General features: G+C 37.8%; 1 protein-coding gene and 1 pseudogene across 1 annotated transcript in view; both read right to left on the bottom strand.

The window, feature by feature from the left end:
• Positions 1–9066: 9066 nt before the first annotated feature.
• Positions 9067–10208, bottom strand: LOC147470518 (uncharacterized; annotated as a pseudogene).
• Positions 10209–12310: 2102 nt separating this feature from the next.
• The window catches only part of LOC122245204 (retinoid-inducible serine carboxypeptidase), a 13180-nt gene continuing 12990 nt past the window's right edge, over positions 12311–12500 (bottom strand). The window contains exon 8 of the mRNA XM_086543979.1: positions 12311–12500. This exon is cut by the window's right edge and continues 160 nt beyond it. Within this exon, the coding sequence (XP_086400105.1) occupies positions 12328–12500 (173 nt within the window). The 3' untranslated portion in view covers positions 12311–12327.

Genomic DNA, 12500 nt, shown 5'->3' with positions numbered 1-12500 from the left:
TTTAATATAACGAAAACCATCGCATTTAGCTGTAAACCGTTTCATTATGAAAAAGGGTCTAACGTGTATTTTAAGCATTTTTGGCTTTGTTCAAGATGATATATATTACTTGCCTTTTTTTTCTTCCACTTTTTTTCTCCCAATTTCTTTTTCCTTTAATATAACGAAAATCAGCGCAACGAAAATCAGCGCATTTAACTGTAATCCGTTTTATTATCAGAATGGTTCTAACGTGTATTTTAAGCATTTTTGGCTTTTTTTGAGGATCGTATATATTACTTGCATTTTTTTCTTGCATCTTTTTTCTCGCAATTACTTTTTCCTTTAATATAACGAAAATGTGCACATTCAACTGTAATCCGTTTCATTATCAGAATGGCTCTAACGTGTTTTTTAGGCATTTTTGCCTTCTTTTCAGGATCGTGCTTTTTTTTTTTTTTTTTTTTTTTGCACCTTTTTTCTCGCAATTGCTTTTTCCTTTAATATAACGAAAATCAGCGCATTTAACTGTAATCCGTTTCATTATCAGAATGGTTCTAACTATTTTAAGCATTTTTGTTTTTTTTTCAGGATCGTGTATATTACTTGCATTTTTTTTCTTGCATCTTTTTTCTCGTAATTGCTTTTTCCTTTAATGTAGCGAAAATTAGCGCATTTAACTGTAATCCGTCTCATTATCAGAGTGATTCTAAAGTGTATTTTAAGCATTTTTGGTTTTATTCAGGATCGTGTATATTACTTGCATTTTTTTTTCTTGCGCTTTTTTTCCTGCAATTGCTATTTCTTTTAATATAACGAAAATCAGCGCATTTAACTGTAATCCGTTTCATTATCAGAATGGCTTTAACGTGTATTCTAAACATTTCTGGTTTTTTTTTCAGGATCGTATATTTTAATTGCATATTTTCTTTTTCTTGCACCTTTTTTCTCACAATTGCTTTTCCTTTTAAGATAAACGAAAATCAGCGCATTTACCTGTAATCCGTTTCATTATCACAATGGCTCTAACGTGCATTTTAAGCTTTTTTTTTCAGGATCGTGTATATTACTTGCATTTTTTTTCTTGCACCTTTTTTCTCGCAATTGCTTTTTCCTTTAATATTACGAAAATCAGCGCATTTAACTTTAATCCGTTTCAGTATCAGAATGGTTCTAACGTGTATTTTAAGCATTTTGGGCTTTTTTTCAGGATCGTGTATATTACTTGCATTTTTTTCCTTTAATATAACGAAAATTAGAGCATTTAACTGTGATCCGTTTGATTATCAGAGTGGTTCTAACGTGTATTTTAAGGATTTTTAGCTTTTTTCAGGATCGTGTATGTTATTTGCATTTTTTTTTTTTTTGCACCTTTTTTCTCGCAATTGCTTTTTGCTTTAATATAACGAAAATCAGCTAATTTAACTGTAATCCATTTCATTATCAGAAGGGTTCTAACGTGTATTTTAAGCATTTTTAGCTTTTTTCAGGATCGTATATATTACTTGCATTTTTTTTCTTGCACCTTTTTTCTCGCAATTGCCTTTTCTTTTGATATAACGAAAATCAGCGCATTTACCTATAATCCCTTTCATTACCAGAATGGTTCTAACTATTTTAAGCATTTTTGTCTTTATTTCAGGATCGTGTATATTACTTGCATTTTTTTTCTTGCACTTTTTTTTGTCGCAATTCCTTTTTCCTTTAATATAACGAAAATCAGCGCATTTAACTCTAATCCGTTTCATTATGAGAATGGTTCTAACGTGTATTTTAAGCTTTTTTTTTTTTTTTTTTTTTTTGAGGATCGTATATATCACATGCTTTTTTTTTCTTGCAACTTTTTTCTCGCAATTGCTTTTTCCTTTGATATAACGAAAATCAGCGTATTTAACTGTAATCCTTTTCATTATCAGAATGGCTCTAACGTGTATTTTTTTTTTCAGGATCGTATATATTACTTGCAATTTTTTTTCTTGCACCTTTTTTTCTCGCAATTGCTTTTTTTTTCTTAATTCTTATACCTAAATTTTAATATCTAATTCTTATATCTTAATTCTAATATCTAATATATGATGTATATTTTAATATGTATTTGAATATGCATTTCAAGCATTTTTTTTCTTTTTTTTCAGGATCATAAACGGTATATTGCATTTTTGTTGTTGCACCTTTTGTCTCGCAATTACTTTTATCTTTAATCAGAGCATTTAAGTGTAATCCGTTTCATTATCAGAATGGCTCTAACGTGTATATATTATTCGCATTTTTTTTTTCTTGCACCTTTTTTTCTCGCAATTGCTTTTTTTCAATTTCTTTATTCTAATATTTAATATATATTATATATTTTGATATGTATTTTTCATATGAATTTTAAGCATCTTTTTCTTTTTTTGAGGATCGTATATATTACTTGCATTTTTTTTCTTGCACCTTATTATAGCTATATACTCTGATTATCGTTATATTAAAATTAAAAATAATTGAGAAAGAGACAGAAAAAGAAAAAATGCAACTACTAAAAATACCAAAGATGCTAAAAATACCTATTATAAGCATTTTGATGTAAAAAAGGAGTACAGTTAAATACACTGTTTTTCGTGATATTAGAGGAAATATGAATTGAGAAAAAAGGGTGAAATGGAAAAATAATGATAAATATATAAAAATCACGAAAATCTCAAAAATGCTAAAAATACCTATTATAAGCATTTTGATGATGAAAAGGAGTACAGGTAAATACGTTTTTTTTCGAGATATTAGAGAAAATATGAATTGAGAAAAAATGGGAAATTAAAAAATAATGATAAATATATAAGAGTAAATACAATGTTTTTCGTGATATTAGACGAAATATGAATTGAGAAAAAAGGGAAAAGAAAAAATAAGGATAAATATATAAAGATCACGAAAATACCAAAAATCCTAAACCTAGCTATTATAAGCATTTTGATGATGAAAAGGAGTACGCTGTATCTTAATGACTTTTGGTATTTCCGTGATTTATCATTATTTTTTAATTTACCCCTTTTTTCTCAATTCATATTTCCTCCAATATCACGAAAAACAGCGTATTTAACTGTACGTACTTAACTGTACACGTTAGAGCCATTCTGATAATGAAAAGGATTATAGTTAAAACCGCTGATGATCGTTATATAAGAGCAAAATCTGAATGATAGAAAAAGGGGGAAAAATAATTATAATAATCATGCAAATAAATATCATAAAATTTATAAAAATGATTAATATGGTCATTTTGATCATGAAAAGGACTATAGTTAATTGCACTGATTATCGTTATATTAGAGCAAAAAGGAATTGAGAGAAAAAGGCGAAATTAAAATAAATAAATAAATATATAAAATCACGAAAATAAAAAAAAATGAAATGAAAAAAATGATAAATAGATATACAAAATCCCGACAAAAAGAAAAAAAAAATGCTTAAAATACACGTTAGAGCCATTCTGATAATGAAAAGGATTAGAACTAAAACCGCTGATGATCGTTATATCAAAGCAAAATCTAAATGATAGAAAATGGAAAAAAAAGAATAATGTAAATACTAATTATACCAAAAATTATAAAAATGATTATTATAGCCATGAAAAGGAGAATAGTTAATTGCACTGATTATCGTTATATTAGAGCAAAAAGGAATTGATAGAAAAAAGGCGAAATGAAAAAAAAAAACATAAATAACTATATAAAATCCCGAGAAAAGAGAGAGAGAGGAAAAAAAAAAGATAAATAAATATATAAAATCCCGACAAAAAAAAAACAAAAAAACTTGAAATACACGTTAGAGCCATTCTGATAATGAAAAGGATTATAGCTAAAACCGCTGATGATGGTTACATCAGAGCAAAATCTAAATGATAGAAAAAGGGGGAAAAAATAAGGATAATAATGCAACTACTAAATATACCAAAAAAAAACAAAAAAAAAACTGATTATCGTTATATTAGAGCAAAAAGGAATTGAGAGAAAAATGGCGAAATGAAAAAAAAAGATAAATAAATATATAAAAAAAAATTGAAATACACGTTAGAGCCATTCTGATAATGAAAAGGATTATAGCTAAAACCGCTGATGATGGTTATATCAGAGCAAAATCTAAATGATAGAAAAAGGGGGAAAAAATAATAATGCAACTACTAAATATACCAAAAACTATAAAAATGATTATTATAGTCATTTTGATCAGAAAAAGAAGTATAGTTAATTGCACTGATTATCGTTATTTTAGAGCAAAAAGGAATTGAGAGAAAAATGGCGAAATGAAAAAAAATGATAAATAAATATATAAAAAAAACTTGAAATACACGTTAGAGCCATTCTGATAATGGAAAGGATTATAGCTAAAACCGCTGAGGATCGTTATATCAGAGCAAAATCTAAATGATAGAAAAAGGAAAAAAAAAGAAATAATGCAACTTCTAAATATACCAAAAATTGTAAAAATGATAATTATAGTGTAGCGTAACAACCCTGTAGGTCGTTAGCGAGCCTTCCCGGGCCTTGGCTTGGTGACAGGCTGGTTATTAAATAAATAATATATACAAGTTTCACAAGTTTATTAATTCCCTTGATTACGATAGAATTAATAATAAATCACATAAATGTCACACGACTAACAGTAGCAAGTTCGAGGGTATTATCGCACGATACAATAAAGAATTATTGACACTACACCACACCAGCCAATCAGTCGTAAGGCCCAGGCAAGACTGCCCTTCCTTGCCGGAAATATTGGGGGTATGGGGGGAGGGGGTTACCCCCCCCCACCCAGTACACCTCCAACAAGTCGGAAATACAGGGGTTGGTCGCCAACAGAACGGTGTAGTGCAGTATTGAGAGCCAAACGAACAGCAGGCAAATGGAGGGGCCACTGTGATGGGGATCGTTGGACCAAAGCAGCTAGGGCATCCTTCACAGTTCTGTTGCTGTGTTCCACTACGCCATTTGACTGGGGATGGTATGCGATGGAGAAGGAGTGCTTAACTTTCAGCATGTCCAGTACAGAGCGCCACTCATCAGATGAAAACTCTAACCCATTGTCAGTATGGAGTCTAGCAGGAGGGCCAAATAGCGTCACAAAATGGTCCATAAATTCAGTAAAAATTCGGTTGGCACTCTTATCCTTCAATGGTACCAGTTGCAGAAACCGCGTGTGGTGGTCTATTATTGAGAGAACATACCGATATCCTCTCACAGAGCTGCGCAGAAACATCAGGTCAGCTGATACCATTTCAAGTGGGGCCTTAGGTAGAGGGTGACCTTCCATGGGTGCACGGCGTTGGCACTCCTGGCATTTCCCCACATATTCCCGGGTTAAGCGCAACATGTTTGGGAAGTACCAGCTATTACTCACCTTGGTATGTCCTGAGCGAACCTGGGTGAACTGCAGCAGGAGGATAGTGGGCAAGATGAATGGCCTGCTTTTGAAGGTGATTTGGGACATAAACCTGTTGTACCACCCGATCTGGATGGCGTCTTAAATAGTACAACACTCCACCTTCAACTTCGAAGTCTGCTAGTGGGGCATTATGACGAGTGCGGGGAGCCATATTTCTGCCTTCAAGCCACTCAATAAGTTCTCTGCAAGTCGGGTCACGCAGTTGATGGTTTCTCATCTGAACTGGGTCTAGGTCTGCGAGCTCTGGTGCTTTTCCCGAGAGTTCATCCACTTGGACATCATCTTGAGCAGGGACAGGTCCTTTGGCAGGGACAGACTCTTCAGCAGGGACAGGTTCTTCGGCAAGGTCAGGTTCTTCGACAGGGATTGCTTCTTCGACAGGGACAGCCTCTTCAGCAAGGTAAGCCTCTTTGGCAGGGTCAGCCTTATCTAGAATATCAACTTCTGCCATGTTACATGGCTCCCCAGTGGGCCTAGAAAGGAGATCTGGAACATGATTATGTGCACCCCGTTTATAATGAAAAGTATAATCAAAACCAGTCAGTTCATGTGTGAAGCGGCTGAGGCGGTTACTCTTGGTTCTTCTTGAAAAGACATGAACTAGTGGCTGGTGATTACTCCAGATAGAGAAACGCCTTCCGTAAATGTAGGCATCAAATGCACGGATTGCCTCGACAACAGCAAGAGCCCCGAGGTCTATTACGGGGTACCTCGTCTCTGCTTCTTTTAAAACTCTTGACCAGTACGCAACAGCCTGTGGATCTCCTTCACTATTGTGCTGGAGGAGGACAGCTCCAAGGGCCTCCAGACTTGCATCTGTGCACTTCGAATGGACGTGAAAAATCAGGTAGACTAAGGACAGGAGCTCTTACCAGAAACTCCTTCAAGGTGTCAAAAGCTTCCTGGGTAGCTTCTCCCCATTCAAATCTAGCCCCTTTCCTCGTCAACCTGGTAAGCGGCCTTGCTTTTGCAGCAAAAGCTTCTATATGACGACGAAAGAAACTGCATGCCCCCAAGAACCTTCTGATGTCTTTTACTGGTCGTGGGCGCTTCATTCCTGCAATCGCCTTGACCTTGTCTGGATTAGGGCGGACGCCATCCTCCCCAACCACAAAACCTAATAGATGGACCTGGTGGCGTGCAAAATCACACTTTTCTACATTAAACTCTGATCCTGCTTTTTCAAGGAGGCCCAAAGTTTCATGCAGGTGCTGCAAGTGTTCACTGAAGGAGGAACAAGCAACTACCACGTCATCCAGGTACGCTAGGGTGTGCCGCCCAAGAACTGATGAGAGGATGTCATTTATTGTACGCGGAAATGTAGAGGGTGCCGTGGACAGGCCGAACGGGAGATGTCTGAACTGAAGTAGGCGACAGCCATCCGTAAAGGCTGTTTTCGGCCTGTCTTCAGGCTGGACGGATATAGCCCAGTATGCTGCCCGATTGTCCAAGACACTGAACCATGTCTTACCAGACAAACCATCTACTATGTCCTCCATTCTGGGCAACGGGTATGAGTCAAGGGTTGTAACCTTGTTAAGAGCTCTATAATCCACACAGAACTGATGTGTGCCGTCCTTCTTGCGGACTAGCACGACGGGGGACATCCAAGGACTGGTAGATGGCTCTATTACACCCTGGCTCTTATTACGTCTCTTGTGGCTTGTGGTAGCCTCCATTGACGCACACAGACTGGGATGTCTGATGTCGTTTTGATGCGATGTTGTACATCAGGCACCTCACCTACAGTCATCTTGTCTCCACTAAACAGGCTTGGGTAAGTGTTAAATAGTTGTCTCAACTGAAGTGCTTCCTCATATGCTAGATGATCAAGGTTCACATGCAGCATGATAGTTTTACTTGCGACCTTAGGATCTGGAGGTATAACTGCACAGGTAGAGTCAGGCTGTGATTGTGCATTTTCTAAAGCTGGAGTGTCAGGGAAGACAAAATATTCATCCTCCTCGTAGCCAATATCAAGGCAGGCATCATAGCTGTCTAAACCATCCTCAATGAATTCATCATCGATCTGGAACTCCTGCTCACAGAGATCTGAGTGCTTCTTTCCTGTAGGTTCTGAGTGATGGTTATCATCTCCTGGGTAAGAATCCAAATTTGTCTGAACTGAAGTAGGCGACAGCCATCCGTAAAGGCTGTTTTCGGCCTGTCTTCAGGCTGGACGGATATAGCCCAGTATGCTGCCCGATTGTCCAAGACACTGAACCATGTCTTACCAGACAAACCATCTACTATGTCCTCCATTCTGGGCAACGGGTATGAGTCAAGGGTTGTAACCTTGTTAAGAGCTCTATAATCCACACAGAACCGATGTGTGCCGTCCTTCTTGCGGACTAGCACGACGGGGGACATCCAAGGACTGGTAGATGGCTCTATTACACCCTGGCTCTTATTACGTCTCTTGTGGCTTGTGGTAGCCTCCATTGACGCACACAGACTGGGATGTCTGATGTCGTTTTGATGCGATGTTGTACATCAGGCACCTCACCTACAGTCATCTTGTCTCCACTAAACAGGCTTGGGTAAGTGTTAAATAGTTGTCTCAACTGAAGTGCTTCCTCATATGCTAGATGATCAAGGTTCACATGCAGCATGATAGTTTTACTTGCGACCTTAGGATCTGGAGGTATAACTGCACAGGTAGAGTCAGGCTGTGATTGTGCATTTTCTAAAGCTGGAGTGTCAGGGAAGACAAAATATTCATCCTCCTCGTAGCCAATACCAAGGCAGGCATCATAGCTGTCTAAACCATCCTCAATGAATTCATCATCGATCTGGAACTCCTGCTCACAGAGATCTGAGTGCTTCTTTCCTGTAGGTTCTGAGTGATGGTTATCATCTCCTGGGTAAGAATCCAAATTTGTTGAAATCTCTGTAGCACCCATGTCTCTTATATCACCTGGTATCAGGGTCTCAGCATAACCTAATATGTTTCCAGGGTTTAGCCTCCTAGGCTTCGGGGCTGTATTCACTACCCAGACACTGGATTTTCGATCCTGGACACTGACAAGCGTACGAGGGACAGTCACTTTGGTGGTAGCATCTTCTATAACAGCTAGAGATGTTTCAACAGGAAAATGGCGGGACAGAGTTGCAGCTACAAAGAGTCCCGTCTTAGGCTGGATGACAGCTTCTTCAGCGATATGGACAGCTGACAGGTTACACATAGACTTAGAAGTGGGCTCCGGAAGCCCCTGAGAGTCAATGTGACATGCGGGGACTTGATCCATCTCCACTTTGCCATCTCCTGTAAAGTGGATTGCATGTCTATACCCAGCAAGCTCGGCATACTGCTTATCTGCGGCCATAACCAGGGAGAAGTTTACACGTCCTAATAAGTCCATGCCAATTAACACGTCACCAGGGAAATGACTCTCTGCAGCAGACACAACACAGGTGCGGTGACTTATTCTGAAATTCGGACGAACTGAAAATGTAAGGTCCATTTCTGCCATAACTGCTTTAGTGGATCCTGTCACTCCTTGTAGTCTCCTGGTGCTACTAAGGCAGTGTGCCCCAATAGGGACAAGGCCACCTTATCTTTTATTAGGATCACTTCTGACCCAGTGTCCAGAAAGGCAGTCAAAGTTCTTTCATCAGAGGCCTGCCCTTTGGCTTCATCCCCCTGGGTTGGAATCGTCGAGCTCCCTTTGAAGGTGACACGGCCACCCACTGGATGGGAGGGTGTTCCCGGACGGCGTGATAAAAAGGGACACAAAGCGACAAAGTGTCCAGCTTCGCCACATACAAAACAGCGCTGCTGGCGTCCACGACATTCTGAGGTGTTATGTCCTGGTGATATTCACACCATCGCCGACTTGCCAATGGTTTCTTTCGGGAGGGAGAGATGCATTTAAAGCAAGCATCGCTTGTGGATGAGGTTTCAGTTTTGTGATGTGTAATTTAGCCAGGTCTATCATAAATTTTGGTTTCATATTCTCATCCGAAGTGCTGAGTACGAAGTCATTGGAAGCGAATTCCAACCGAATGCGTACATCAACGTTATCCAATAAGTAACCATCGCTGGTGGCTAAGTCTAACAAAAGAGGAGCACATAGGTGAGCGCCCTTGTTTTTCAGTTGCTTCATCACTCTTTTCTGGAGACGATTAAGATCAGTGAAGTATTCTACGGAGTAATCTTTTTGTATCCCTGAACCATTGTTATCGTCGTAGAAGAACACGTTTCGCGCGAGTGTTTCTCTCTTACTCGTTGACATCCCTGTTAGCATGCGTACAGAGGATTATTTTCAATTTGTTGACCCTGTATGAACACTGAAACGCTTTTGAAGAGTGAATGGAGGGCGTTATTTACTAGGACAATAAGTTCATCCTCACCTATTTTGTTTTTAGTCTCCCCTTTAATTAGACGCAGTTTTAATTCCAATGTTAATTTACTTAGGTCTAGAAAGGCCCCTTGTTATCCTGGAATATTAAATTCTGGAATATTAAATTCTATATATTTATCGGTTATTTCTTGGTTTAATGTGGCGTTGGTGGGGAGGATATCTAGGTGATGACGAGAAGCTATACTGGTTTCAATTAACCTCAGGTTTATTTATGAAAGGAAACATTTCTGTCACTCCCCCTGTAAAAGACTCGACCGGAATTTGTAACCCGGTTCCATCTGATACAACATTTTCTTGTAGGTGAGACATTACCAATTACCGGCCAATTTGATACTGTTCTATATCATGGAAAATATATCGCTTTTATATCTTTTCCGGCCCTGACCAACATCGGAAGCTTTTCTCTTCCTTACGTTCTTTTTTTCGTAATTTCTTTTTTGTCTTCCTTCTTTTTACTTTCCTTTGACCTCCTCTCATGACACGCTTCTCTACATCTGAGAGAGCTGCGAGTCCGTGTTCGCGAAGTGATTCCCTTCATCTTTTTTTTCCCGAAACTAACATCATCTAATACTTTGGTTCCCATGCTTAATGCTGGAGGTATGACGTTTTTAACGATGAAGGGAATGGCTTTTCGGGCTATTCCACCTAGAATAGAGAGAATTCCCGCACCGCGTTGGTAAATAACGGGACTTTTAAAAGTTTGAATGTCATCCAAAGCCCCGCCTCGGGAAAGAAGGCGGGGATCTTGAAACAAGATCATATAAAGATCGGCGTCTGGAGGAATAAATGGCGTGCGCATTTCTGCTCTCGTCTTTAGTAACTGGGACTCCCGAGAATGTTTAGTGTTTATATATATATATATATATATATATATATATATATATATATATATATATATATATACATACATATATGCACACTCGTTGGTGTTTCAAAGCGTTTATTAATATCTTATTTAAAATGAATATGAAGTACCATAGTTACTGAGTGGTTGTCTTCAAAATATATTTTGCGTCCGAATTTGAGACCCGAAACGCGTGGGGGCGACCTGATCACAATAAACAATGACATAGTCAATCCCGCTATCTTTTTTAGGAGGGTATGGGCCTATGTAAATGCTTCTTCCGTCTGAAATTGGGGGACGGGGCAGTTGGGGAGTTGAATATAAGATATAGCTAACGTTAGGGAGAAACCCTAGTATGTCAGCGAGTCTTAGCCCGAATCTAATAGTGAACCTGCAAATGACCTGCTCTGGGGGACATTCACCTTAATTATATTGAATAGCTACGCGGTCGAACCTTTTATCCCAGGTAAGAATTTTTCCCCGGGGGAAATAAGTATTACTGGATGTCTTTAATTCAGATTTGATATCCTCAATAATGTTACTATTAATTTTTTTGAATTATATAAGCGATATCACCATTTAATATTTTCCTTGATGGTTTATATCTATAAAAATCGTATGTATAATCTTCATCGAACTCACATCGAATGACTCGAGCTGTGATTACCGCGTGACACTCGGGATCGTCGGATGTTATGGCGTATATATTCCGAGGGTAGAGAATGTTCGCTAGACCTAGCTCATATTCTAAGGAGGGATCTAAATGCAAAGGTTTAATTGCGTTTACGAAGGCGCTTGATGTGTTATTTGGATATAAATTAGATGATGCTAAAGATGAAACAATGTAAACACATGATTGGGTAGCTAGGTATTTATATTCATTTGATTGTGCGATATACATATACACCATAACGAACAAACAAACATGTAATGTATGTCCTTGAGCAAGAATGCTGGTTACTCACCCCATGGTTACGATTTTGACTCGATAGCCAAGGTGACACTTTATTACAGGGAGTTGAGCACTAATGCGCTGTTTTACCTTGACGATATAGATAATTGCCTATACTTACATTATTTTAAAGGGTGTGGTAGATAATAAATGTATTGTGGTTAACGGATAATCGACAGTGCATAACCAAGGTGACACTTAATTACAGATGGTTGACCACTAATGCCCTGTTTTATTTTGACGTCATATGTAATTGCTCAAGGTGAATAGATAATTGCTCTAGATAATTACCTGAAGGTCAAATTAAAAAAAAAGAGTGAGCACTAATTAATATACTGATAGCAATAATGGTGATGGTAATAATAATTGTAGTACTATTATCAGAATCGTTATTATCATTTTTATTATCATTGTCATCATGATTATTTTTTTTATCATCCACAGCATTATCATAATCATCACCATTATCATTGTCATCACCATTATCATCATGTTAATCATCATTACTATTATTATTACTACTATTATTGTGATCATTATCAGTATCGTTATTATAATAATTGCTGTTATCATTATTGTAATGTTCATTGATATTACCATCATTATAATTATCATTATCCTTTGTATCATTATCATCTTTATTATGATTATTATCATCATCAATAGCAGTAGCAGTATTACCACTATCCATTTAGCATCATTATTTTATCAGATTTATTTTTCAGAGGGGATTCTAATTAACAGATAATATAAAGGTTCTAGACTCTTTAATGAAGAGCCTTTGCAATGGGCACTACTTTGGAGAGTCGCTTCCCCGTCGGTGTGGCTGGGTTCGGATGAGCAGCAACCACCTTCGCACGAGCTGTGTTAGGGGTGTCTCGGGGCTGAGTCTCAGATTTCCCAGCTCGCTTTGCCTTTCTTGGAGCTGCCTTCTTTGTGT

Source organism: Penaeus japonicus, unplaced genomic scaffold (assembly GCF_977035675.1).
Source record: "Penaeus japonicus unplaced genomic scaffold, GWHDUDI00000001_assembly GWHDUDI00000014, whole genome shotgun sequence".
Classification (NCBI taxonomy): Eukaryota; Metazoa; Arthropoda; class Malacostraca; order Decapoda; family Penaeidae; genus Penaeus; species Penaeus japonicus.
This window is presented reverse-complemented; position numbering and strand designations above follow the sequence as displayed.